Source organism: Urocitellus parryii, chromosome 7, assembly GCF_045843805.1.
Source record: "Urocitellus parryii isolate mUroPar1 chromosome 7, mUroPar1.hap1, whole genome shotgun sequence".
In the NCBI taxonomy this organism is placed as follows: Eukaryota; Metazoa; Chordata; class Mammalia; order Rodentia; family Sciuridae; genus Urocitellus; species Urocitellus parryii.
The window spans coordinates 147,022,476-147,049,636 of NC_135537.1; the positions used below are offsets into that span (position 1 = coordinate 147,022,476).

The 27,161-nt window shown below is 37.8% G+C and overlaps 1 protein-coding gene across 2 annotated transcripts in view; it reads left to right on the forward strand.

Moving 5' to 3' along the window:
• Ap2b1 (adaptor related protein complex 2 subunit beta 1) overlaps positions 1–27,161 on the forward strand; it is a 115,000-nt gene that overhangs the window by 83,086 nt on the left and 4,753 nt on the right. For both annotated transcript variants that reach the window (XM_077800392.1, XM_077800393.1), the window contains 3 exons: positions 16,852–16,936; positions 18,090–18,176; positions 24,213–24,367. In XM_077800392.1, coding sequence (XP_077656518.1) covers positions 16,852–16,936; positions 18,090–18,176; positions 24,213–24,367 — 327 coding nt within the window. The remainder of the gene's footprint in view (positions 1–16,851; positions 16,937–18,089; positions 18,177–24,212; positions 24,368–27,161) is intronic.

Here is a 27,161-nt window from a genome sequence, read left to right on the forward strand (position 1 = left end):
GACCAGCCATAAACTGTTAGAGGACAATCATAGCACCCTTTCTCTTCCTTATATTAGTTGTGGAATAGAACTTGAAATAACTATGGAAAATAATTTTATTTTGTTTTTAAGAACAAAGGTTATACCTTGACAGAATTATTTATTTATTCTTTTACTCATTAAATGTTAGGAAACCTTTTTCTTAGCTGCTTTTTTTTGGGGGGGGCAGGTGTACCAGGGATTGAACCCAGGGGTACTCATCCACTGAGCCACATCCCCAGCCCTGATTTATATTTTATGTAGAGATAGGGTCATTGAATTGTTTAGCACCTCGCTGTTGCTGCTGATCAAGAACTGGTGAAATCTAGGGTGCCTGGCAGAAACAAATGGAAAGCAGCCCTTTAGCGACAGTTCCAAATTTTAGCATGCTTTAGGCTCCCAGGGGGTGGGGGGGAATTCAACTGAAAGTGAGCTCACGATTTAACCAAAGAAGGAAGGGAGGAAAGAAAAAGGTGTCCACTGTGAAGGACAAAGAAGAAATGATCCCCTAACTCCACTTAAAACTTGAGATGATAGAACAATTTGAATGAGACTGAATATCTTTGAAATGATGAAAGAAATACCAACTTTCCAATCAAGACAGGTAAGATCCCATTGTACTATCTTCTGGAAATACAATAGACAGCAACAGTAAGTTACTTACAGTTAAAACATTCTTCAGTAGTGTAAATTTCAATGCACCAGGTCTGTTTGCCAGTTCACCAAATACCTTATTGCCACAGTAATAGCCTGCTGCTTCTTTCAGCAAAGGGAGTAATGATTTGAAGAGTAGACAGGTGAGGCACAATATAACTTGGCTCAGACCAGAAAAATAAAACAAGATTTACTGTGCAGTAGGAATTGGCTGTTACATGATGAGAATAATGTGTTAACAGGCTTTTCCAGCTCAAATCCTGAAGCAAATAACCCAAATCTGCATCTGTTCTCTTTTCTTGAAATCCAACTTTCCACTGACCTACAGAACCTCAAGCCAATAATATTTGAGGATAGTCATCAGGCATGCAAGAATGCTTTCTTTCAGAAGTAGGAAAGCAAATTTGGGTCACAGAAACCAGGGCACATTTTCTACTCTTAAAAAGAACATAAACAAACGAATAACTTTCCTACTTGCATTTTTCACCAAATCCCAAATGGAAATCCTCCTAAAGTTGGATCTTAGTTCAAACCACCCCCTCAAAAGTATTGATATGGTATTAGGACTAGCAATTTACAAACATGATTTTATAAAAAACAGGTTGTGGTAGTGCATACCTATAATCTAGCTACTGGGAGGCTGAGGGAGGATGATTGCAAGTTTAAGGTCTGCCTGGGTGACTAGGTGAGGCCTTTAGTTTTTACTTTGTCTCAAAGTAAAATTTAAAAAGGAAATGAGGATATGGTCTGGAGCTGGAGCCGAAGCTCAGTGATAGAACGCTGGGTTCAATCCTTAGCACCATATACAAATAAAATAAAGGCATTCTTTCCATCTGCAACTACAAAAAAAATTTTTTTTAAAGGAATGAGGATGTATCTCAGTGGGAAAGCACTTGCCTACCATGCACAAGCCTCTGGGTCCAGTTTTCAGTACTGCAAAAAGAAAAAAGAAAGAAAGAAAGAAAGCATACTTAAAAGTTTTTCATCTGTAGTTAACTACAGATTCTTCACATTTTTCCCAGGGGTTCTTTTCTTTCAGGGATGTCATAATTTTAGTTCTGTCACTAATTAACATGTCCCAATGGAGAAGAAAAGCAAACAATTGGAAAAAAAAATTCCCTATGAGCAGTTCTATTTAACATCTTCTGGTAGAAGTTGAAACTAATGGCTAGCTTACGGTGGATGAGTTACTTTATATTTCAGCTTTCATTCTGCCCTTGTTCTGACCCCATCTAAACAAAAAGAATCAAAATTTTACTACAAGGTTAGACCATGTAGATGCAGATAACACTAGGAAAAAATAAATCAAGCATTTAAACATATTTACATAATGTTTAGATTCAAGAGCTTATGTAGAAAAACTAATACTCTTTTAGTACACCAGACCATGAAATTATTGCAGGCACTGGGGGATTGGGGAGAAAAGAAATTTTGAGTGAATTGTGCGTTTTTGTGATTTTTTTTTTTACTGATTTGGTATTAGTGTATAGGACAAAATAAACACAGTTGACAAAACTATAATAAAATACTTGTAAGAATTTTATTTAAATGTCCATTAGTAGAGTAGAGGGAAAGGGCCCGGGGAAGTAGGAGCAGAGGGAAAGTAATATACAGGGAGATTATATTGACCAAATTATATTATTATATTGTGGACATGTATGAATATGTAACAAATTCCACCATTTTATGCAACTATAATGCACTAATAAAATAAATATGGGAAAATGTCCATTATACTAAACATTGGCTTATGGTCTGAACAACCAATTAAAAATTAAGATTAAAAAGATACCATTCCTTCTTAAAATGTAAGGCAGATTATGCTTTAGATACAGGAATTAAACAACTAGTAGAGATTCAAATTTATAAACTTTTTTTTTTTTTTTTGCTTCATTCATGTTAGTTATAAAAAGTCTTATGGGCTGTGGGCATGGTTCAGGGTACAGCCTAATATATGTGAGGCTTTAGTTCAGTCCCCAGCGCACGCACGCGCACACACACACACACACACACACGAATTTAATTTATAAATATTAACAGAGAACAGAGATTAAATTTAAACTTTCCCCTATTGGAAATGTCTCTTGAGTTTATATCATATAATTATATTTCTAAAAAAAAAATAATGAATTTCCTCTGTTTAAATAAAACAAAAAACCTTAACAGATGTCCAAATGAATTGTCTCTAAATGATTTTAAATGACTTTGATTATTTCATCTGTTAGTTGCTTAGAAACATTTTCCCAATAAACTTCTTCAAACTTTAGTCACAAGTGACCGCTGCTTCAAGTCAGTGTCTGCAAGGAGATGTGGAATTATGGCATGTTTTGTGTTTATCCCGAGAGGAGGATGGTCATGGTCTTAGCATAGATGCTGTAGAGTTTACACAGCTTCTCTGCTTCCTTTTTCACTGGGATGTAGACTTTTCTGAGAACATTGATAGCAACATTCTTTGAAGTTAATACTTGCCAGAATCATAAAAGCACAGTTTGAAGAGTTGACTAGTTCTATAGTAAGAAAAACCTAGTCTCCAACCCTTTTTTTTCAACAGGGCCCCAATTTCCTCTTCCACAGAGGCAATCCTAATTTGCTTAGATGATTCTTTTGACCTTTACCTCTTTGTCTCTTAATTACATGTTTTTTTATTAGGACTTCAGATTTTAGGACTACATCTCCCCCTTCACTGCTATTATCTACACGCATACTTCCCATATTCCCATTTTCCTGATATAGTAACTTGGGAAGCTGATGCAGAATGATCACAAGTTTAAGGCCAGCCTCAGCCACTTAGTAAGACCGTGTCTCAAAAAATAAAGGGCTGGAGATGTAGCTCAGTGGTAGTGTGCCCCTGGACTAAATCCCCAGTACCAAAAAACAAAACAAAACAAAACAAAAAAATCATCTTTGAGTCTCCTGTCTGGAACGTAAAAGCTTTGTGCCTGCGTTCTGGGAACTATGTCAGGAAAGAAGGCTGGAGACTCTTAGCATTCACTCTGCATAAATTTACTTAATCCTCAACCCCTCAGCCTTGTCTGGCATTCACTTCTGAGTGCTGTATACTTTGTCTTCTGTAAAAGAATTAATCCTCAGTTTTGAACAGGGACTCAGTGTCTGGCAGTATAGAATTGTGGTGGGGAATCAGGAATCCTGGTGGCATCCTAATCCTCCTCTTTTTTTTTTTTTTTTTTTTTGGTGGGAGGGTATTGGTGAGGGGTTGGTTGCTGGAGATCAAACCCAGGGCCAATCTTTCTTTTAAGGCCTACCCCTTGTTCAATTTCAAAGGTGGTTCCAATCCTAAGCCTTTTAAAGTTCTAAGGTATTATTGATAGTCTATCTGTTTTCTAGTACTAAGATTTTTACTTCTTGTTTTTATGAATTATGGCTTTAACAATTTTGTTTTCCTTTAATTATGGCAGAATTTCTTTCAGAAGAAAAGAAACTTAAATGGGGTTTTCAATGTACTGTGTTTTTTTTGTTTTTCCTAAGAGCACTGATAGTACCTTCTTAATTCTTCTTTCCTTCCTTCTATACTATTTTATAAAGGAGACTTAGAAGTGAATCTGTGGATGAAGTGTAAAGTGTGTGTGTGTGTGTGTGTGTGTGTGTGTGTTCATATATATATATAAAATATACATATTATATATATATATAAACATTCCTTTAAATATATTTTTATCTCTTTTTGTGTTTCAATCTCACATAAACACAGTTGAGGAAGAGGCTAAATGTTAATTAGGGAAAAGAAATAGATATAACATCTCAGTTTTTTTCTCTGAAAGTCTTCTGAAATAAGGCTCTGTCATCAGTTCTGTTTATTTAACCTTTGAATGATTAGGGCAGAAAACGCTGAAGACACTAGCTACGAAGGATATAATCTTCCAGTCCTGTTTACACATATCTTTTAAGATCTTTGTCAGCCAAAGGAGTTTTTTGCTAATGTGTGGCCCTGGAGGAAAATTCTATTCCTTGTGATTCCTATGTTATAGTCCCAGTCTGTGAGATAGTTGCAGATGGTGTGCCTGTCCCTGATATTTCTTGTCTTGCATATGTCCATTCACACTCAGAAAGCCCACAATTGTAGCTATTGTACCAAAGAAACTAGTAAATGCTTCCAAGCGAAAGACCTTTTCAGCAGCTTCTGTCAAATTAGGCAAACCAACTTGGCATTTGCTGACTTTTCTTGACTATTATACAATCCAAACAAATTCAGTGTTAAAGCTTCCTTTGGTCATCCAGAGTCCACAATTGCAAACTCCAGTTGCTTTTATGGCACCATAGTGCTGCTCGTGTACACTTGAGTTCTTGAAGTGGTGACTATTCCAGGAACAATGGAGAGATTCCCAAGTCACACACATAGATCTAGTGCTGCACATAATACTATAAACCTAAAATATTCCATAAACAATACGTAGATATTGAATTCTTAATTATGAAATACTAAAACATTTTGCTACCAAAGAAAGTAGAAAGTACTTGTGGGCTGGTTGTGGCTCAGTGGTAGAGTGCTTACCTAGCATGCATGAGATACAGGGTTCGATCTCCAGCACCACGTAAAATAACACTAAATAAACAAAGGTATTAAAAAAAAACGAAAATACTTCTTGTGACTGCTGCTGCAAGTCTGATATATTTTTCATGTCACATCAGGATTACACACATCCTTTAATTTCATCTGAGAAATTTAGTATCTTATGTACTCTATATATTCCTTTAGTACTAGATTGCCCTTGTTGATACTACTTATCTTTTTTTGTCAAAATAACCAAGATTTGGGCTGGAGGTATAGCTCAGTGGTAGAGCACTTGTGTAGCATGCATCAGACACTGAGTTTTATTCCCAGCACTGCCCTGCCCACTGCAAAAGATAACCAAGATTGTATACTAAAGCAGTATCTTATTATTTATTTATTGTCTTCCTGTTAACCACCATTCAACTACCAGTTTCTGGGCTCTACCCCACTTCTCCCTCTCCCCTCAGTACTGGGAGGACCTTATGTATGACAGACATATACTCTGCCACTAATCTATATCCCCAGCATCTAGGTTATCTTTTAGGAATAGGCCTAATAATAGCAACTGTCCTGCTTGAATGACTACACATAAGAAGTAGACAAAAATTCTAGCTGGGCTGGGGCATGTAGTCCAGTGGTAGAGCATTGCCTATTCTGTGCATTCAATCCCCATCCCTGCAAAAAAATAAGATATATTCTGCAAGCAGAGGTGGTCTGGTGGATGAGAAATCTGTCCTCAATGGCAGGAGACAGTTGTTCTGAAACCCAGAACTCAGTTCTCAAAACGCCCAAGCTAGTTTATCATAAAAAGGAGCCCATGACCAGGTGCAGTACACACTGTAATCCCAACTATCCAAGGTGCTGAGGCAGGAGACGATAGCTTCTTGGTAGAGTGCCCTGGTTTCAATGCTCAGTCGGAAAAAAAAAAAAAAGTAGGAGTTCAGGGAAGGTCTTTGAGGTAAGATTACCCAAGAAACAGAAACCATGCTAGGATACCGAGCAAAGGATATGAATTTTAAAAAGTACGTCTAAAATAATAATTAAAAAATAATAATAAAAATGATTTGTGGTCTTTCATTTATAAAATCACAGCCTTTTTATCATAAGTTTAGGACTTGATAAAAAATGGAATCAGTTTGTTACATGATTAGAAATAGCTTTAACCATATGGTCTTTGTATATTAGGGGAGTTTGAATTTTTAAGGAAAAGGTATTTTTTCTAATCTGTTTTCATTATGCTGGTAATATTCACTCAAATCCTTAAGGTACATTACAAGTTAAAATTAAGAAAAACTCACCGAGGTTTTCCTAAGCTGAATTAAAGTCCATTGGAGAGTTTTATTTGTTTGTTTGTTTGGTTTTGGTGCTGGGATTGAACCCGGGGCCTTGTGCATGCGAGGCAAACACTCTGCCAACTGAGCTGTATCCCCAATCCCCTTTATATTTACTCTCTTATATTTTGCATCATGTTTTAGGAGGTAAGAAAATAATGCTCTCACAATTTTTTATGTAAGGATTATGGAGGCTTGATAATATGAGGTGTGTACAGAAAAGTCCTCATAAAACTTTTTATGTTGTTGTTGACCTTTATTTTTATTAATTTTTATGTGGTGCTGAGAATCGAACCCACTGCCTTACACATGCCGGGCAAGTGCTCTTCCACTGAGCCACAGCCCCAGCCCCCTCATAAAACTTTTGAGGTCTTTGGCTGCAGTCCAGTGATACACTACTTGCCTAGAATGCACAAGGCTCAGGGTTCAATCCCTAGTATCATTAAAAAAAAAAAAAAAAAACCTTTAGGGGCTGGTACTGTACTTCAGTGGTTGAGCGCCTGCCTCACACTTGTGAGGCACTGGGTTCAATCCTTAGCACCACATATAAAATAAATAAATAAAGATACTGTGTCCATCTATAACTAAAATATATATATATTAAAAAAAACTTTTGAAAAGCTTTAATCCATGTTAGCATGTACATATGAAGGATACAAAATCTTATGGTTGGAAAGAATGACCTCTAATATTGTCTGTTTCAAACAGTATCTATTGCTAATAGAATTTGCCCTACATTTAAGTTGATTGGCAAGTTGGCATCTTTATGAATACTATCCTAAAATGGACCATTCTATCTTTGTTAAACCCTATTAGGAAGTTGTTCACTTGAGCTAAAATATGTCTTCCTTTAGATTCTATCTGTAGTAGATCTTAGTTTTACATTTAAGGTTTTGTAGATCTTGGTTGTACATTTTAGGGTTTTATAGAACAAATTTCCGTCTGAATTGAGGACCTAAAATTCAGGTAGGATTATGTGATGCTAAGGATCGAACCCAGTGCCACAACCCCAGCCCAATCAAATGGGATTATAATGGAAATGTTCTCAGTCTGAATTTATTTTTCCCTTTATTCCACTTCAGGAAAGCCCAAGTTTAAGAAAAGGCATTTTTGTAGATGTCAGTCTGATTTTAAAAAGAAAAACCAGCCAGGCATGCCTGTAATCCCAGCAGCTTGGGAGACTGAGACAGGAGGATTGCAAGTTCAAAGCCAGCCTCAGCAACAGTGAGGCATTAAGCAACTCAGTGTGACCCTGACTCTAAATAAAATACAAAATAGGGCTGGGGATGTGGTTCAGTGGTCAAGTGTCCCTGAGTTCAATCCCTGGTACCAAAAAAACAAAAACAGAAGCAGGGATGCTGGCAAATATAGTTGTAATCAGTTATGGTTTGGAGACTAAAGAAAATATTACTTAATCATTTTGGAACTAAATGATTAAATAATATTTTCTTGTCTCATTGCTCAGTTCTTTGCTTTAGGAAAAAAATTTTTTTTCAGATAGTACTCATAATAAATAATAATGTTTGGGTTGAGGCTGTAGCTCAGTGGCAGAGCACTTGCCTAGCATGTGTGAGGCACTGGTTTCGATCTTCAGCACCATATAAAAATAAACAAATAAAGGCATTCTGTCCATCTACAACTACAAAAAAAATTTTCTTAAATAATGTTTTGTTTAAAATGTAAAAGGTAGGGCTGGGGATGTGGCTCAAGCGGTAGCGCGCTTGCCTGGCATGCGTGCGGCCCGGGTTCGATCCTCAGCACCACATACAAACAAAGATGTTGTGTCCGCCGATAAATAAAATATTAAAATTTCTCTCTCTCTCTCTCTCTCTCTCTCTCTCTCTCTCTCTCTCTCTCTCCCTCCCTCCCTCCCTCCCTCCCTCCCCCTCCCCCTCCCTCTCCCTCTCTCCCTCTCTCTTTGAAAAAATAAAAATAAAAAAATAAAAAGTAAAAGGTAATAAAGGCCTAACATTTTCCAACTACAGATTTTCTTTGCTTTCTCCAAGAAAGTTTACTTTGATAGAAATAGATGTGATTATAAATTAAGAGGCAAGGAGTAAAAAGTTGAGACTCCCTAAAATGAAATTTACTTTGGGAATGAGTTGGCACCTAGCTGACTGTCCATAAACTAGAGATTGTATTGGGACTTGATGGGTGTGAATTTAGCTCTACCTTCTGTAGTTCAGAGGTAATGACTACCAGTGGGTTGCTTCTAAAGCTATATTTGAGAATCTAGTGCCAGCTGCTGGAAGAGTTACATAACTTGATTTCAGTAGTTCTAACCCTGCTGTGCTTTGGACTTCTCCCAGTGGACAGCCCTGGAGTTCATCATTCTAATTTACTCCAGCCCAAATCAGAATTTTGACAAATTTAGTCCATAAAGCATAAGTCTTAAATCATTGCTTATCAATGCCACTTGAAAATATTAATCTTCTCTTTGGTATTCTCTAACTTAATCTACATACATTCTAGTTCATAGTCTGCATTACTTGAAAGTTTTTGAGACTGAAATTAAGTAAATCTCATGGCAGAGTAAGGACTATAGGAGGAGTCATAGAATTTCAATTTCAATATCCTTTGGGTTTTATTCATCTCTGAAAATAAAGTCTGCTGGTTGGACACTATGGTGCATGCCTATATTCCCAGAGGCTGAGGCAGGAGGTTCAAAAGTTTGAGGCCAGTCTCAGCAACCTAGCAAGGACACCTGCAATCTTGGTGAGACTCTTTCTCAAAATAAAAAATGAAAAGGTCTGGGGATTAGCTCAGTATTAAAGCACCTCTGGATTCAATCCCAATTTAAAAAAAAAAAAAAGAAAGAAAAAAAAGCTCTACTAAAAGAAATTGGAAATTTTTTTCCTTTTTTGGTATCAGGGGTGCTTAACCATATCCCCAGCTCCCCCACCTTTTTTTTTTTTTTTTTTTTTTTGGTCGGGGAGAATGCTGGGGATTAGAACCCAGGGCCTTGTGCATGCAAAGCAAGCACTCTACCAACTGAGCTATATCCCTAGCCCCCAACTGCGTTGCTGAGGCTGGCTTTAAAATCAAGTTCTTCCTGCTTCAGCCTCCAGAGCCGCTGGGATTATAGGTGGCAAAGGGATTAGAGGGTTACATCAGGCCTGGCAAAGAGAATTGGACCTTAAGATCTCATTATGTTTTTGTTTTTTAAAGTCATTTTTGTTCATTGTGTCTTTAAAGCCCAATAATTATGTGCTGCCAGAGGATTTAAGAGCTGTAGAGATCATCTGGAGGCTTATTCAAGGCTTTCCTTTCTGGTTCTGAAGGCTTTAAATATGGAAATTTGAAATGCTGATGTGCATGTGGTTGCCCCATAGGGACTGTCATCCGAGGGACACAGAACCACTGCTTCCATCAGAAGAGGAACCTGTCAGTTTTTTCCTATAGAGGGTTTCACTGTCCATATACTCTTAATAGCAAACAACACCCTAATATGTCCTGAGAACAGATCTGGCTTTTAGTTGAAATGAACAGCAGATTGATACTATTTGAGGGCTGCTCAGCTATCATGCAATCTACCTGATCTAATGGGTGAAGTAAGAAAAAACAGAATTCTTGTTTGAATTTTAGCATTGGAATTGAATCAAAGATGCTATTCAGGTTAAACTTAATTAGCATCAGAAGGAAAGTAAATTGACATTTTCTTTGGAGGGTTTCATGACTATTTCTGCTATATTTTTAAAGTGTACTTAGATATAGTCTCTCTACGTCGATTAGACTCCAGTAGCTAGTAGAAAGGGCCACTTCTGCTTGAATCTCAGCTGAAATATATCCCACCGTTGGACTCAGTGCCATTAAAAACCTGTCACTCAGAACCATTCCCCTAGAATCTGTTGACTAGGCTGTGTGGTGCTTAAAAAAACACATCTGAATCATCATTCCTCAGAGAACTGGGGATAGTTGGCGTCACTGCCTGGTCCTAACTTGGACCAGCCTGCAAATAATCTTTCCAGAAGCTAAATGGAGAGGAGGAATAAAAGAAAAAAATATTCTTCAGAGACTTGGAAAGGTCACAAGTGACGTCATGGAAGAGTAGATGATAGGATCTCAAGAAGAGCCATGTTTTGCTGGACTAGATTTTTCTTGTGTTGGTGCCTCCTTTGGTTACCTGCAGTGAGAGGTGTGCTTAGAGGTCTTATTTGCCAAAGTTGAGACTGAGTTCGTCTCATACCTTGTTCTAATACTTTGAGTATATGAAACAAGGTTAGAATGTTAATTTAGCCTGCTCATCTCCAGCTGTGCCCCCGTGAAAAGGCTGCAGCTCCTGCAGCAGGCTTCCTCTACTATGGAAAGAAACTAATTGCTGGGTACAGGCTAAAGCTGACAGGCTGTTCTTTACTCAGCAGCAACCGAAAGTAACTTTTAAAAAACATTATTATTATTAAGCATTTATAGCCACTTTTTTTTTCGTCTCAAAATGCCTTCTAATCATTTCTATTTGCTCTTCCTATTAATGTCTCTGAGAAGCAAGTTAACATTGTTATGGTTACATGTTGCACGTGACATACTAGAGATACAGAGGATTAGGTGATCATCTTTTTGGTATCTATGGTCTGCTTTGGGTACCCTCAAAGTGGAAGCTGAGGTGTACATTTCTGTTCTTTGGCTCTTTGAACCTGTTTCTTCACTTCTTTTAATTTGGTTTGTGAGTATTGTGACTTTTATGCTTTTTAGCAGCTTACAGTAACAGATGTGTTTTACATGTTGTGCATACACACACAAAGACAAAACTAAAACAGGAAATATTACTTACTGCTCAAGAAAGGCACAATATTTTCTGTTCTGTATATTTCTTTATGCCAATTTTAATCCATTCAGTTTTAAGAACCATTGGTTGGTCATGCCCCACCATGGTAGGGACACTTGAAGCTAAAGAGTACACAAAGGCACATTTTCATGGAGCATTAGTTTTACTCAGAGGTAAAGCGAGAAACACATTTTGAAACCATACATAGAGGGCTGGGGTTCTGGCTCAGTGGTAGAGCACTTGCCTAGCATGTGTGAGGCACTGGATTTGATCCTTAGCACCACATAAAAGTAAATAAATAAAGATATTGTGTCCATCTACCACTAAAAAAAAATTGAAAAAAAAAACAAACATGGATGCATGATAGAATTTACTTCATGGAACTTCAAAAAACTCTTTGTTTTTATGATGGGTTATTTTGTGCTAAGCATCTAAAATCCTGTCACACACACACACACACACACACACACTCCCTTCCAGTGTGTCCATACTTTGCTCTTCTGTTAAGGGAAGGGAAGCACACTAAAATTAAAAAAAAAAAAAAAAATGAAACCTTTTTGGAACATTTAAACTATGTTCACATCTTGTCCAAAAAGCCAAAGGAGATAAAAAACTTGTATGATCATATTCAATATTTACTTTCTGACAATCACTATTCTAGAAACCAAGAATCCTGTGGTAAACAAAAGTCCCTTCCTTTTTTAGAATTTGTGCTTGGTTGGAAGTGGTGTATGTTGCATCGAGACAACCATAAACAAACAAACAAAAAAGTATGTTGGAAGGTAGTGAGGACAATGGAGGGGGCCGAGAATTGAGGTACGAACTCCTAGGGTTGGAGGTTGAATGATGCAATTTTATAAATACATTGATTATGGAAGACCATTAATGCAAAGACATAAAGGAGGCAGGGAGAAAGCCATGTAGATTTCTGGGGGAAGAACGTTCCAGATAGAAAAAAGAGCAAATGCAAAAAGTAGGAGCATGGCCTGGTGTGTGCAAGGAAGAGCAGCAGACTGCTGTGACTGAGTGGAGCTAATGAGGGAGGGTCACAAACATGACATCAGAGGTAATGGCCAGATTATAGGCAGTTGTTTACTGTGATTTTATTTTGAGTGAGATGGGAAGTCACTGGAGATTTGAACCAAGGAGTATTTATGAGCTGACCTACATTTTAAGTTCACAATGAGTGCTGTGTGGAGAACAGCCTGGGGAAGCCAGGGTTTGTGAAGTAGGAGTTGCAGGGGATGGGTAGAGACAAATGCAGAGGTAGGGAGACATTGAAAAGCTTTGTAGTATTCTATTTACTGAGTTTGGAAAAGATAGCAGGAGGTTCTACTTGGGGTTGGAGAGGAGAAATCAAGAGTTTGGTTTTGGACATATCCCTTTTGGGATCTCTCTAAGTTATCAAAGTGAATATATTAAGTAGGCAGTTGGATGTATATGCAATCATTGATTTCCCATAAGCAAACTAGGAATTATGTTAAAGCTCACAGAGTAGTTCTCCAAAGTGTCTGGATTATATCTTCCTATTCTGAACCTGTTGGGATAGTGAATTGTAGAATAAGAAAACAGCTTCATTAATTTCTTTTCCACTCTTTTCTCTCTGCCCCCTCCCTCCCCTTTCCTCATCCCTTCCTCTCTATCTTGCTCACTCTCTCACCCTCCCCCTCTTCCTCTTTAAGGCTGATTCAGTTCTATTAAAGAGTAGTTGACATCAGGATTGGAACTGAACTGGCTTCGTACTGTGTTTTTCTGTTGGTCTTTTTTGCCTAAACACCCAAATAATGATTGGCATATCCTTGGAGAATCTAGCATTCTTTGGTTTATGATCCACTACCAATGTTCTTCTTCCTTAATGTGCAGATATTATTGTAGCTCAGTGATTCAAAACCAAAAGAATCTCCACATTATCCCATCCCCTCTATCTCTGCCTCACTGAAAATCCATGTGTGTGCCTAATGAGCAGTGTTACTGGTGAGATTTTGTTGTGCATACCAACAAGGCAGAGGAAGACTTGAGAGACCAGAGTTTCATTCCATTTGCTGACTGTCTTTCCCTTAATTTCATGCAGCAAATGTTTCTTGCACTAGGCAGCATGTTAGTGAAAATGAGAACCAGCTCCTGCACTCACAGAGTTCTTTGTAATATGAGTGAGCCTGATGAAAATAATTACTTTATGCCATAATAGAAGTATATGTGCTGGGTACTGTGGGGAAGCTTTTAGAGCTTTCTGAGAAATTTCAAAAGTGAACTGATTCTTAAGGTTAAATTGATATTCTTCAGACAGTTGAACCTTAAGGAGAATAATATATTAAAAACAGAGCAACATGTAAAAGGGCACAGAGCTGTGAGTTTCAGTATTGGGGGAACAAGAAGTAATTTTGATATTGTTGAAGTGAAGGCATAGACTGGAGAAGCAAGCAGGGGTCAGATTCAGAAGTGGTCCTATATTCTTGGAATGAACAGCATCCTAGGCAAGGGTAAAAGTTTGAAAGCTGCAGAATACAGATTTGGAAAGTTAAAGTAAAAGAGTTGAAATGCTTCCACAATGAGAGACCTATGCAGGAGATCCTAAAAGATGATATTTTATCAAGACACAGTAGCAAAAAAAATCATTAAGCTAACAATTCTCCAGTAAGCTTTTAAAAAAATTTTCTAACTGGGCATGGTGGCACATGTCTGTGATCCCAATGGTTCAAGAGGCTGAGGAGAAGGACCAAGAGTTCAAAGCCAGCCTCAGCAAAAGTGAGGCGCACTAAGCAACTCAGTAAGATCCTGTCTCTAAACAAAATACAAAATAGGTCTGGGATGTGGCTCAGTCATCAAGTACCCCTGAGTTCAATCCTGAGTACCAAAAAAAAAAAAAAAAAAAAAAAAAAACTAATCTTTTTCTAACATAATGGTTGTACTAAGATTTCAGGTAAGTTTAATATGGTTATCCTTAATTATGAAAAATTCTCAGTAAAACAGGAGATGGTGAAAAGCAGAAGTTTTTCTTTATCAAATACTTGTTATAGTACTGGGAGGCAGGCATGTTCTGTATGCTGTACAAATATTAGCTAATTATTCTCATTACAACTCCATGAATTCTATACCATTGTGATCTCCCTTTTATAGACAGAAAACTATATTAGTAATACTTGCCCATGGTGAGACAGCTAGCAGGTGTCAGAGTCAGAATTTGAAATCAGCTGTTTTGACTCCCAAGACTATGCTCTGAACATCTTTGTGTGCTGCCTCTCATAGGGTGTCCCCACTTCTCCAAGAATTACTCTAGAGCAGAAGTCCTGGAGTAGTCTTCAGAGTGTGTTGAAACTCCTGCAATTGCATGTCAAAGTGTTGCTTGTGCATTTTTCACCAAGAGTGTTCCTGGCTTTCATCCATTTGTCAGCTGGGTCAGGCACAATAATCCCAGCTTCTCAGGAGGGTGAGACAGGAGGATTGCAAGTTAGAGGCCAGCTTGGGCAATTCAGGAAAACCCATCTTAAAATATAAAAAGGTTTGGAGATGTAGTTCAGTAGTAAAACACCACTGGTTCAATCCCCGTTACCAGGGAGGGGAAAAAAAAATTAGTAAACATTGCAATGGATGGCACATTGTGAGATATAACTGCTTTATATTCAAAGATGATAGTAATGATAGTCACATTTCTCATGAGACCTAAATGTGATCCACATTAATTTCCCTAGTCTTCTCTTCTAGATGTCCTTTGCAGAGCCTAACACTATTTCAGGATCTTCTTGGTGCCCTTATTTGAAAGAAGAGTTCTCTTTCTAATTCTGCTGAGTACCAGATGAATTAGAAAATACCTTGGTGTCCCAGAAGCCCACAACTGGCATCAGTCTTTGAAAGCAGTGCTCTGGTGCATCTTAAAGTCTGAAGTCCCTCTTTCTTAACATTTTTTACTCTGCTTAAATCTACTAGGTTTGATCTTTTTGAGAATTCTATAAACTTAGCATTGTATGTGATGTAGTTTAGAAACTCCTAAGGTTGGTAAATGAAAGGTTAAAAGCAAAAATTACAAGGGAAGTAATTTGAGGGATTCTTGTGGGAGAGAGATGAGAAAGATTGTCAAGGAGTTATAACCAGACAGTTATGGAGGAGGAAGCAAAAGTACAGTTTAAGTCAGGAAGATGAATTGATAAAGAATGTAAAAGGATTGCAAGTACTTCAGAAAGAAGATATTTTGGATCTTATTGCAAAATTTTGATGAAGAGACACATGGTTGAAGTGTAAGTATTTGTCCTAAAAGCGAGGAGGGACAATAGTGGTACCAGACAAGCACTTCTTTCCCTTTTTTTTTAAAAAAAAAAAAAAAAGCAAAATGACAGATAAATAGACATGGCTACTGATCACAGGATTTGCCCAGAGAAATTCTTTCCTACACTGCAAAGACCATTGGTAGGAAAGTCACTATGACAGAAACCAGTGGGAGGTGATACTTTGGAGCAGTTCTCTCTCTCCTTACCGTATATGGGTCTTGTGCTGCAGTGGAATCTGCCTGTTTCTGAATGTGTACACACATCAGTCTTGCCCCTAATAGATGTGCCTAACTGTAGCTTTTCTAAAAACAGCATGCTCTGAATTGAGCAGACCCTGGTAAAATCACAGCCCATAAGATTGTATTGTGAGTGGAAAGCTCATTTCTTCGCTTACGAAAAGGCTGAAAACTTCTTAAAATCATCAGGTTTACCAATGTTTGATCCAACAAGCATTTTCCAACAAAAGGACCTAGGAAACAAGAAATAACTTTAAAACGCATATCTAAACAAAGATGAGGCAATATGGTGCTAGTTGCTGTAGAGAAAAAAAAAGATCAAGGTTTAGAGTCAGAATAAGTCTGAATTCTGATTTTTCTGTATACTAGCTATATGATCCTAGATGTAACTTGGTCTTTCTGAACCTGGGTATCCTCATCTGTAAAATGAGAGGTGAATGATACTTATTTTGTTAGGCTTCAAAAGGGATAGTTAGAAAAAGGATTAGATATTAATATCATTAGTAAGTAAACTTAGTAGGTGCTAACAGCTATTATTAACAATCATAGAAAAAATTAACTGAAGAAAAAAATTTTTAGTGGTACTGGGGATTGAACCAGGGGCACTCTACCATTGACCTACATCTCAGCACACCCCACCCTGCTTTTTTTTTTTTTTTTTTTTTTTTGAGGAAGGGTCTTACTAAGTTGCCCAGGCCTCTAACTTGTAATCCTCCTGTCTCAGCCTCCCAAGTCACTTATTAAAGGAATGTGCCACTGCACGGCGCAAAAGAAATAATTATGGAAACAACAACCAAAAAAATAGCTAAATAGATTATTATTCTAGGTATAGAAGTTGTGCCATGAAGATGGCCCTTGTGGAGAAAAGTAGAGTTGCAGGTGGTCAGAGTTCTATGACAGTGGTGTAATAAAGGATGTGTTTTGCAATGTATAGGTTAGTGTGTCATGATTTGAGGACACCTTCACTGACCAAAAGAGGAATGAAGTAAGCAGATAGATTTCTAGACACACAACTTTTTTTCCCCTCCTACCTGGCCCCCTCTGATGTCCTCATTTTCCCTTGTTGGTTTCCTGGCAGGTGGCTGTTAAAAACAATATTGATGTCTTCTACTTCAGCTGCCTCATCCCACTCAATGTGCTTTTTGTAGAAGATGGCAAAATGGGTAAGTACATCCTCCTGTCCTTCTGCTAAATATACCTTTGCCCTTCCTCTGAATGTCAAGAGAACATAGCCTGGGAAATACATGTTATTTTGTGGTTAAAAAAAAAAAAGTGGGGTAAGGATATCCTAAAACCCTAATAATTGTTTCTTATTTATTTGCCTGAGTCACTTTGTTATTGTGTTTCCATTGGTCTCTAAATAACAGCACATAGTATCTGAATGTTCCAATCAGAGAAGTACACCAAGATTCAGTGTAAGAGGTTTGGGGGAAAGGTAGACGTGGACTTGATCTTAACTGTACCATTTATTAGCTGTGTGACCATGGACTAGCTGACTAGCTTTTTCTGTTTTAGTTTTCATGTTTGCAAAATGAAAATTATTATTATAATGACTTAATGAGGTAATATGTATAAATGTTACACTTTGTACTAAGTTCATACCTCTTCAAGATAATAAATCAGTAATTTGTAATAAATCATTAGTTCTCCCTATGTGGCTGTTAACATTTCTGTCTTCCCTTGTTTAAGAAACCACTACCTGATAAAAACTAGCCTTTCAGCCAGGTGCAATGGCACACACTTAATCTCAGCAACTTGGGAGGATCACAAGTTTGAGGTCAGCCATGGCAATTTAGACTCTGTCTCAAAATAAAAAGGGCCGGGGGTGTAGCTCATTGGTAGAGCACTTATGAATGAGGTCCTGGGTTGGATCCCCTATACCACCATTCCCCACGCGCCCCCCAAAAAAAGCAAACTAGCCTATATTAGTAGCTATTAAGTTATATTGGTGCTTAATTGATTGAATCTTTACAGTGGCTCTTTGAGGATAGTTGGGACAGATGTAATTATAAATGAAGAAATTCAGCTCAGAAAAGTCACAGGACTTACCCAAAGTCACCCAAACAGGAAAACAAGGGAACCAAAACTGACTTCTAAATGAAAAACTCTTTCCCAGTGTATCTTCATGCTTTTGAATGAGGGGTTGATTGATCTGGAGTTTATAATACCAGTGCAATAGATAAAAATTGGCTCCAGTTCCAGCCTGCTGCTGGCTGTATTGCAAGAGCTAGTATTCCAAAGGGGAAATGTGCAAGGCACCAGAAATGAGAATACTGACAATACATCTACCCTTTTTCCCCCTGCTTCCCAATACAGAACGCCAGGTCTTCCTTGCAACATGGAAGGATATTCCCAATGAAAATGAACTTCAGTTTCAGATTAAGGAATGCCATTTAAATGCTGGTGAGTAATAGTTAAGTTTCATTTTCATCTTAGTAAGCCAATTAGATATTTTAAGGTTTTATTTTTGCTTTATATTCCTCTTTCTTTCCACATCTAACATGTTTCCAGTGGGTAAGTGTTAGACACATTACTTTGCAAAGCTCTCTTTACAAACTTGGGATGTGTCGATATAAGGCACTAGATTACAAGCTAATAGATTTGGGAAACAGACTAGAAAGAATCCATCTACACAGTTCTTCAGTAGCTGAAGACAAGTGATTCATATTACTTAAACATCTGATTAACCGGGTTAATCAGATGACTTAAGTAATCATATTATTTAAACATTAAAGTGTCCTTTGAGGATATGCACTTTCCAAATAATTAAAAGGACCATTTCATCTTTTCTGCCAATACCTTTGGATATTGAAGGAAACGTAGCTATCTTTCTGAGAATCCTGTATTTAGAATCTCTTTAATTTATAATTAAAGAATGCATTGTGGTTGATTAAAGCCTGGATGGTAACCTTTTTCTTTACTGCCTTGTGTCAGCTTTTATATAATGATTTTTATCCTCTTTCATTCACCATTAAAAATCCCCAGACTCTTTGGTAGTTAATTTTATTACTATAATAGAACATAAAAAGAGGTAACCTAAGAGGAGAAACAATAGCAGCTGTCATTCCCTAGGGTTTTGTTTCACTGAAGTGGAAGAAGCTCTTCACTGTTTAGAGTCCAGCATTTTGTGCCTGCCTCCTCCCTTCTTCTCCCCCTTAGACACCCGCTTCATCTGTCTCAGTATAAAGATTTTATGAATTCAAATGAAAATGAGCCTTGGTGCTTGGTCAGTATCTCCTTCTTTCCTCATTTCCCTATCTTTTCCTCTTCCACTTAATATTTCTCATAAGGTGCTTTCAGCACACTTCTATCTTCTCTTGAAGATGGAGCAGGATATTGGGGGAAAGAGGCAATATGGCAATTCAGAAAATTGTTCCAGCGGGGCTGGGGATATAGCTCAGTTGGTAGAGTGCTTGCCTTGCCCAGCACTGCCAAAAGAAAAAAAAAAAGAAAAAAGAAAGTTGTTCCAACTTTTTGTTTTTAATTTTAGTTTTTTGGATCTCTGTGTTGTTTTCATCCTCTGTGTTCAGATAGATCTTTTCATATAGAGCTTTGAAATCTGAAAGTGATCAGCTTCTTCCTCTGATGCCTCTTTTGAATGTGATGTGGATGTAGGCCTTCTTTGAGAGATTCAGGAGACAAGCCCTACTTGAGCCCTCAGATATAAAAGACAGACAGACTGATATTTTTTGAATGAATGTATAAACTTCATGCAGAAGTTTGCTTTTGATAAGGATTACCTTATACCTCCTCAGCGCTTAGAGAGGTGTTGAGTGTTGACTCTTATGATTTCTATCAAAATAACTAGTTAGTTGATTCTCTTCATCTTGTGCCATGTCATAAGTAGGTGACTGTCATTTGTCCCTCTCTCTGAGACTGACTGGTCAGTTACCATGAACCTCATCAGGTGAGCACAGGAGGTTGGACAACTTTACATGGAACAAGCTATTCTTCAAGAAACCCCTGTGTGCCGAATGCACAGGAGCTAGTGGTAAAAACCAAAATGGGTCTCTTCAGAGAAGCAGCCTCTACACTCACTTGGAAGAGACGGAACCTGGATTAACCATCACCCTTGTGGCAGTTGATCCAGTAGCAGCATTTCAGATAGCATGTTCCTGAGATCACTTGTTCCTCAATAAAAAAGGGTGTAGCCTCCGTGGTCAATTAAAGTTGAAAAATACAGCATATGAAATGCCTCTCTTAGAAGTTGCCATTGTAGGGGCTGAGGTTGTGGCTCAGCAGTAGAGTGCTTGCCTAGCATGTGCAAGACGCTGGGTTCGATCCTCAGCACCGCAAATAAAATAAAGGTATTATGTCTAACTATAACTAAAATAATATTTAAAAACAAAAAAGTTGCCATTGCACATTCACACACTAAAAGCTCAGAGAAGGCTCTATTAAAGAAACTGTTTAACTCAGTATTAGCTGAATTTATTTGATCATAGAATTTAAAATCATGAAGTTCTTTTTAATGACTCGTGGAATATCATTGTTTCTTGAACATGATCTGGGAAATTCTGGTCTATGTAGCCAAGAAAAGCCACAGTAATTGGAAGTTAGGTTTGGTTTTAGAGGTCCGGTGTGAAAGAGACATGCTTTTTATAAAGAAAAAATGGAAGTTGGAGTGAATGAGAGCTTTAGTTTGCCCAGCCAAAATAATAGGAAAAAAAATATTATAACCCTGCTTCAAGGTGAGAGTTTTGAAGCTGTATTTCACTTGCCAAAGAGGAAATGCCTGGCCTTTTTCCAGGTAAGGCCATATCCTCTGATGTAGACCTCAAAGCAAATTCAGTTTGACCAGTTTTGTCATGGCCCCACTCCAATCCCTCTCTGCCTTTGGTGCTCCAAATACCATTGAATTGGTTTTCTAGTGACACTGCTCTGTTGCAGTGGAGCACATGAAACATACAGAAAACCAGCCAATTTGTTTTCTCTAGGAGCCCAAGGCCATCATTTCACACACTAAATCACTGCTAATCTTATAAGACCACTTCCTGTAACTAATCCTTTCTAACTTTTCCTTTGACTCCACCCCAAGGGTCTGGAGTGTCCTGGCCTTTACATTTCTTTCCACTCTATTAAGAGGAGTGTTTGCAGGTTTAGTGCCTTCTGATTCAACACCCTGGGTCTAGCTAAGAGCTAAAAATAACATCTTTTCCAGCTGCTCTGCCCTAATCACAATAGCACCAACACTTAAAATAGCTTTTCTGTGCTAGCGTAGACATTTGACAGATGGAACAAGCACTCTAAGGGTTATAAGAAGTCACAAGCTTAAAGGTCTTACCAACCTAGCAGTGAGCTTTTACTTTTGCTTTTTCCCATCCTTCTAAAGAAGAAAGAGACCCTCTTCCCAAGTCTTAATAATAATCAGACCTTAATAGAAAGGGGTATGCAATAAGGATACTTATGGTGCCATTAGTTATTATAAATAACATTTTTAGATCAGAAAGGCAATAATGGACAGGACTCCTTGCTTCCTAGCACTAATCAATTCTACAGGAGTCGAGATCTTCCTGAATCTCTTTTGCATCTTAACCATTGGGCCTACTCTTGGAGTTAGTACATATATTTGGGAACACTACCGTAAGTGCATAAGAAGTAGTTGCATCACTAGCCATATCAAAAAATGAATCTGTGTGGAAAACAATACTATAAATCGTTTTTGTTTTGGGGGGAAGTAGAGTACCAGGGATTGAACTCAGGGACAATCGACCACTGAGCCACATCCTCAGCCCTATTTTATATTTTATTTAGAGACAGGGTCTCACTGAGTTGCTTAGCGTTTTGCTATTGCTGAGGCTGTCTTTGAATTCTCCATTCTCCTGACTCAGCCTCTTGAGCCTTTGGGATCACAGGCATGTGCCACTATGACTACAAATCTTTTTTTTTTTTAATTAAGTGTTTAGCATATTCTTAAAAGCTCAGAGAGTGCCCTTTGCTAGCTCCTGCACTGTGTGATAATGTATTTTATTGTAAATTTTAAAAATTAAAAGTCTATACACCCCCAAAAAAAAAAAAAAAAAAAGCTCAGAGACATGGTATATCTGTTTTCACTAGTTAGACATTGTAGTGAGATAAGATATTTCTTTAGACATGGGCATTAAGTGGTAATGAGTTATATTTCTGTGTTTGTCATGGCTCTCTCCATCCCTTGGAACATTTCAAAAATGGGAACTTTCCCAGTCAACTCTTAACTCTAGTTTGTTTGCTCAAATGATAGAGTGTTTTTTCCAGCAGTCTTAGTGGTTTTGAACTCGATAATGAATGCCTTAGCTGTTGCCTGAATGCAAACTCCCTGATTCCCACTCTCTGCTTTGGGAACCTTCTTTATCTTTATTGCTGCCAAAAGAAGTGTGACTTAGTTTAAGAAAAATGATTATAGGTGGCACACACCTATAATCCCAACTACTTGAGAGGCTGAGTTAGCCTTAATGATACCCTGTCTCAGAATAAAAATTTCAAAGGGACTCGGGATGTAGCTCAGTGATAGAGAACTTGCCTACATGCAGAAGACCCTGGGTTCAGTCCCCAGCACTATGATGGAAAGAGAGAAGGGAGGAAGGAAAGAAAAAAAAAAAAAGCTGATTCACACTTACTTATGTTAGAAATCCTCCTTTCATTCAATCCTCTGATAGAAGTAGCAATACAACAACCATTCATTCAGTATGAACACACCTAAGTTCCTGGCCTGTCATCTCTTGCATAGGTGGTAAGATCATAAGAAGTCTAGTAATCTGGGCATTGCTATACACATTGTCTAGAACAAACATGCCTATGCAGAACTTATAACAGAAATTCCTACTATGTATGTGTTTTGTTGTTCTGGGAAATTGACAAACACCTTGAAAGGTTAGGAATAATAGTTTTTTTCAACTTAACACAAGCCTCTATGTGTTCAAGACAATCCTGTCAAAAGATATTAGCCAAACTCCAACTGGTGATGTTGCTTAGCAACCCAGTCTGAGCTGCAAGAACCCTTCACTGTGGGAATGAGGATGACATCCAGAACTGCCTGACCCCCCACAAGGTGATTGCAAAGCATACTGAAGCTCTCTTCTCTATCAATATTATATATAAGTACTCCGAGATACACTTTTTGGCTCCTCAGAGCTATTTCATAAGTTATAACTGTTCTACTTGGTGTTATTAAAAACCTTGGAAATAAAAGAGGAAAAGTTAAGTAGTAAATAAATGTGTTGAAAATACTTAATGAATGGGGCTTTAGTTCATCCTTCCCCAAACTATTGCTGGTTTGATTGTAGTAAAAAGATATCAGGGTGAGTCGTACCTTCAAATTCGCCTATATTTGTGTGGAGATGGTTTTTAATGTCTATGGCATTATGTAAATATTGGCATTTTCAACACCCAAGTCAGAGGCATATTCATAGATATGAATGACAGTTACCTTATTGTGTCCCAGGTACTATGGTAAGCCACAGTGAAAAACTCCAGGATCCCTGTCTTGAGGGATTACCCTTCAGGAGGGTATAAGACTATTTATCTTGGCTACCTTTTCCTAGAAAGCACACAAGAATAGGACAGAATTTTATGTGGGAGAATTTGGATTCTGACAGAGGCATGAGTAATTTTAAATTCTCATCAGAAATGAACATAATAAACAGTTAAAGAAGGTAGTGTTTATCATCTCTATTCTGGAAGTTTCTCTTTCTCTGATGTCACAGCATCTCACAAAGAAAGGGGATCTTTAATTCTGGAATAGCCAGAGTTGATAACTAAGAAGACTTGTATCCAGGCCTGGCCGCAGTCATCTTTGCATAGCTTCAGTCTTCTGCAGAGCCTTGTATTGAGATGGTTGTTTCATGGTTTATTTAGAGACATGGTGTTCTTTAAAGTTTTAAGAAATCATTTGCTTGTTTAAAAAAAAAAAAGTCTTAAATATCCCAGTTAATAAATTTGACTTGAGGGACTTCTGCAACTCTGCCCTTTTCTGATCCTGTTATTGAGACCCAAGTGGCTCACAGTAAAGTAATAGTGACTTGGGAAGGAAGTATTATAGATTTGATTATCAGTCTTTATATTCTCATTGATCTGAGACCAGCATTCTAGGAATTATTACATTTCCCGTCTCTGACCTTGTGCATTTCAGAGCATTTTCATTCATATAGCCACTGTGTTTGATATTCTAAACCCTTAGGCTCACCTATTTTATAATTTCCACAGGTAACTCTTGAACCCATTGTTTAGGTGCACCCTATTCAGCTTTCCATTTGGGAATCTAATAGGAGGTACTTTAAGGGCCTGTTTCTCACCTTTTGCTATGTGTGGGAAAAGGGCTTCCTGAAATATGTACCTGCACATTTGTTAGGAACTTGTACTTGTCAGGAACTTGAGCACATGTTGCTCATAAGGATGTCAGAAGAGAGCATAAATTTGTTTGAGATTTTAACTTAAGGTGTTGGGGTTTGAATCTATTTCTAGACACTGTTTCCAGCAAGTTGCAAAACAACAATGTTTATACTATTGCCAAGAGGAATGTGGAAGGGCAGGACATGCTATACCAATCCCTGAAGCTCACTAATGGCATTTGGATTTTGGCTGAGCTACGCATCCAGCCAGGAAACCCCAATTATACGGTAAGACCCTTCTCAGAATGGATGAGATGGATTAGAGGAGGGAGGTAAGAACCCTTCCATTTTTGCTTGGCACAAGATCCAGAGGAGATGCTTCAGATCAGAGGTATCCCCCATAATCAGTCAATAAAGAACTCCCTGATTGTCTTGGAAGACCTCCTCATTGTGGTGCCTGCCCCACGTAAAAGGCATGGTGGCTCTGGCAATAGGGAGTGTGGCACAACCATTGTTGCGAGCTGCTCAGAAAACCTGGCAACTTGATCCAAATATAATTTAATACTTAACTACCATAACTGTGCATGTGGTACTATAACAAGCCACTATGAAGATGGTTTCCTCACTGATTTTAAGAGGATCTTTCCTGCTTTGGAAGTCTATGACCTAGGATATCGGAGTCATATACACATGTGCCTTTGTATGTCTTGAAATGCATATTGTGAAAAGTAAGGCAAAATGGAACATACATGACAAGCATGTAAGGGGATTCAGTTTGAAAAACCTCCTTCAGTACTACACTGAACTAAAGTAAAAATTCTGACAATATAAGGCAGAAGCTGTTTCTTTGTTAACCAGCAAAGATTGATACCATAAGCAATGGGCATTTTTTTATTGTTGTAAAATGTGATCTTCCAACAAGATGCTGCTTGTCATATGCATTCTGAAAAAATAAAACAAACTCTTGAGTTTGTCGGGGGTGGGGGGTGTCTTATTCTTGTGTTATCCTTGAGTTTTCTAATAGGCAGTTTTGAAGGATGGGACAGGCAAGTGACAATATTGAATAAGTAACTTTCAATATTGAAAGTCAATAAATCCAGGAAGCCTTTTAACTGTTTGACTAAGAAACGTCATGACCCCATTTCTTAGTTTTGACAGCTAAGTCTGTTTTTATTAGCTTACATCAAGGGAATAGCCCTGCCAGCTCTGAAGACTCTTGTTGCTTTCCCCACCAGCTCCCTTCCTTGAAGTAAACAGGAATGGCTTGTATACTTGTGAGTTGCTGATGCTGAGTCCCTTAAGTTAGGGACTCAAGCATCTGAGAGCAGGAAAACTTCAAGCTTCCCTTGTACGGTGTTACTCCTCCTTCCCACCACTAATCCCTTGGGTTTGTTTTGGGGGTTTTTGTTTTGTTTTGTTTTGGTTTGGTTTTGAAGAGTAGACCTCTCTAATCATTTACCTTGAATTCCTCAAGAGAAAAACCCCTCTGTGCTGTTACTAGAAGGACAGGTTTTCACTATAAAATCAAAGTCTTGTAAAATAATTTCTTTACTTCCTAGAAATTTGGCTCTAATTGTGTGTTGTGTGCATGTATGTGTTTCTTTTTGCTTCCCATTCATGATTTTATTGTATACAATCTTTCATCTCATCTAGGTTAAAGGAGTATAATTATTCTTTGTAAGTAGATGAGTAGTGTTCAGAGGTCAGGTGTTTATTGATGCTTCCTATTCCATATTCTTTATTTTGAGAAGGACCTGGTAGTATCACTGTCCTAAACATAAGTTTGTTGAATTTTTAAAAATTTTTTATTTTTAAGTAATTAAAGACTCAAAATTTTTAAATGGAACACAGTTCCCAGTGTTCTCCACTGACAATGAAAGAACACCCATACTTCATTAGAAAATAGGCATTGGTACAATACGATTAATTATATCCCTTATTCAGATTTCATCAGTTTTTATATAAAATTTTAAAAGGCTGGACATATAATTTGGACTCAATCCCCAAACCCCCCCCACAACACATACTCACATACACATAAACTCAACCATGAGCTCCCTCTGCCATTTTGAGAAGATCTTTATTGAAATGGAATAAACTCTTCTAAACCAAGAGAGTGCCAGAATAAAATATCCCAGAAGAAGTTGAAGGAAGAAAAAAACAAGGCCTAGGAATAAATTCAGCATAAAACAATACAAATGAAAGAAAGAGTACCTCAAGATCTTGTCCTAATGTTCTCTCTTTTTAGCCACACCCACCTTCCATCCTTCCCTGTCTTTTAAAATATTTATTTGGCTTCCTTTATTCTTTGTGTTACTCATCCATCTGGTAACCAGGTACCCTCTGCCCACAGGACCTTCTGAACCTTTCATCATATCACGTGACATAGATCTAATCTATTCCTGAATGAGGCTGTAGATTCATTATCACCCAGACCCATTCCTTTTCCTCCATCACCCTAAGCACCCATTATACTGTTGATCTGTTCTTAGCTTGGTATTAAGAAGGAACAAAATCTGATTAAGGGGCTGGGGTCATGGCTCAGTGGTAGAGTGCTCACCTAGCATGAGTGAGGTGCTGGGTTCGATCCTCGGCACCACATTAAAAATAAGTAAAGATATTGTGTCCATCTACAACGAAAAAAAAATTTTTAAAATGTGGTTAAGCCAATACTAGTGCCTGAAGGACTAATGGTCCCTTAGTTTCCTAAGGGGTTGATAAAGCATCTTCCTCTAATCCAGTACTTACTGTATTTCATTAAAAAGGTGTGTTTATCCATATCAATATTTCTTTATGGTCAAATAACATTCAATTATACAGAGAAATAAAATGGATATAATATTAAAAATCAACAACCAAAAAAAACAGTTTTTAAGTATAAGTCAGTCTTACCTGGAAAGATAACTTGACCCAGGTGAAGAAGCATGTGTTCTTAAACAGGACAGGTAACCCTCCTCCTTTGGTATGTCTAGGGGGCAACATTCCTGAGTGGTTGATATTAATGATGTGTCACATAAGCAGGTCAGCAGGTCAGAAGTTAGGTCCCAGGAAAGGCCTGTTTTCCTTAGGCTGGAATGGAGGC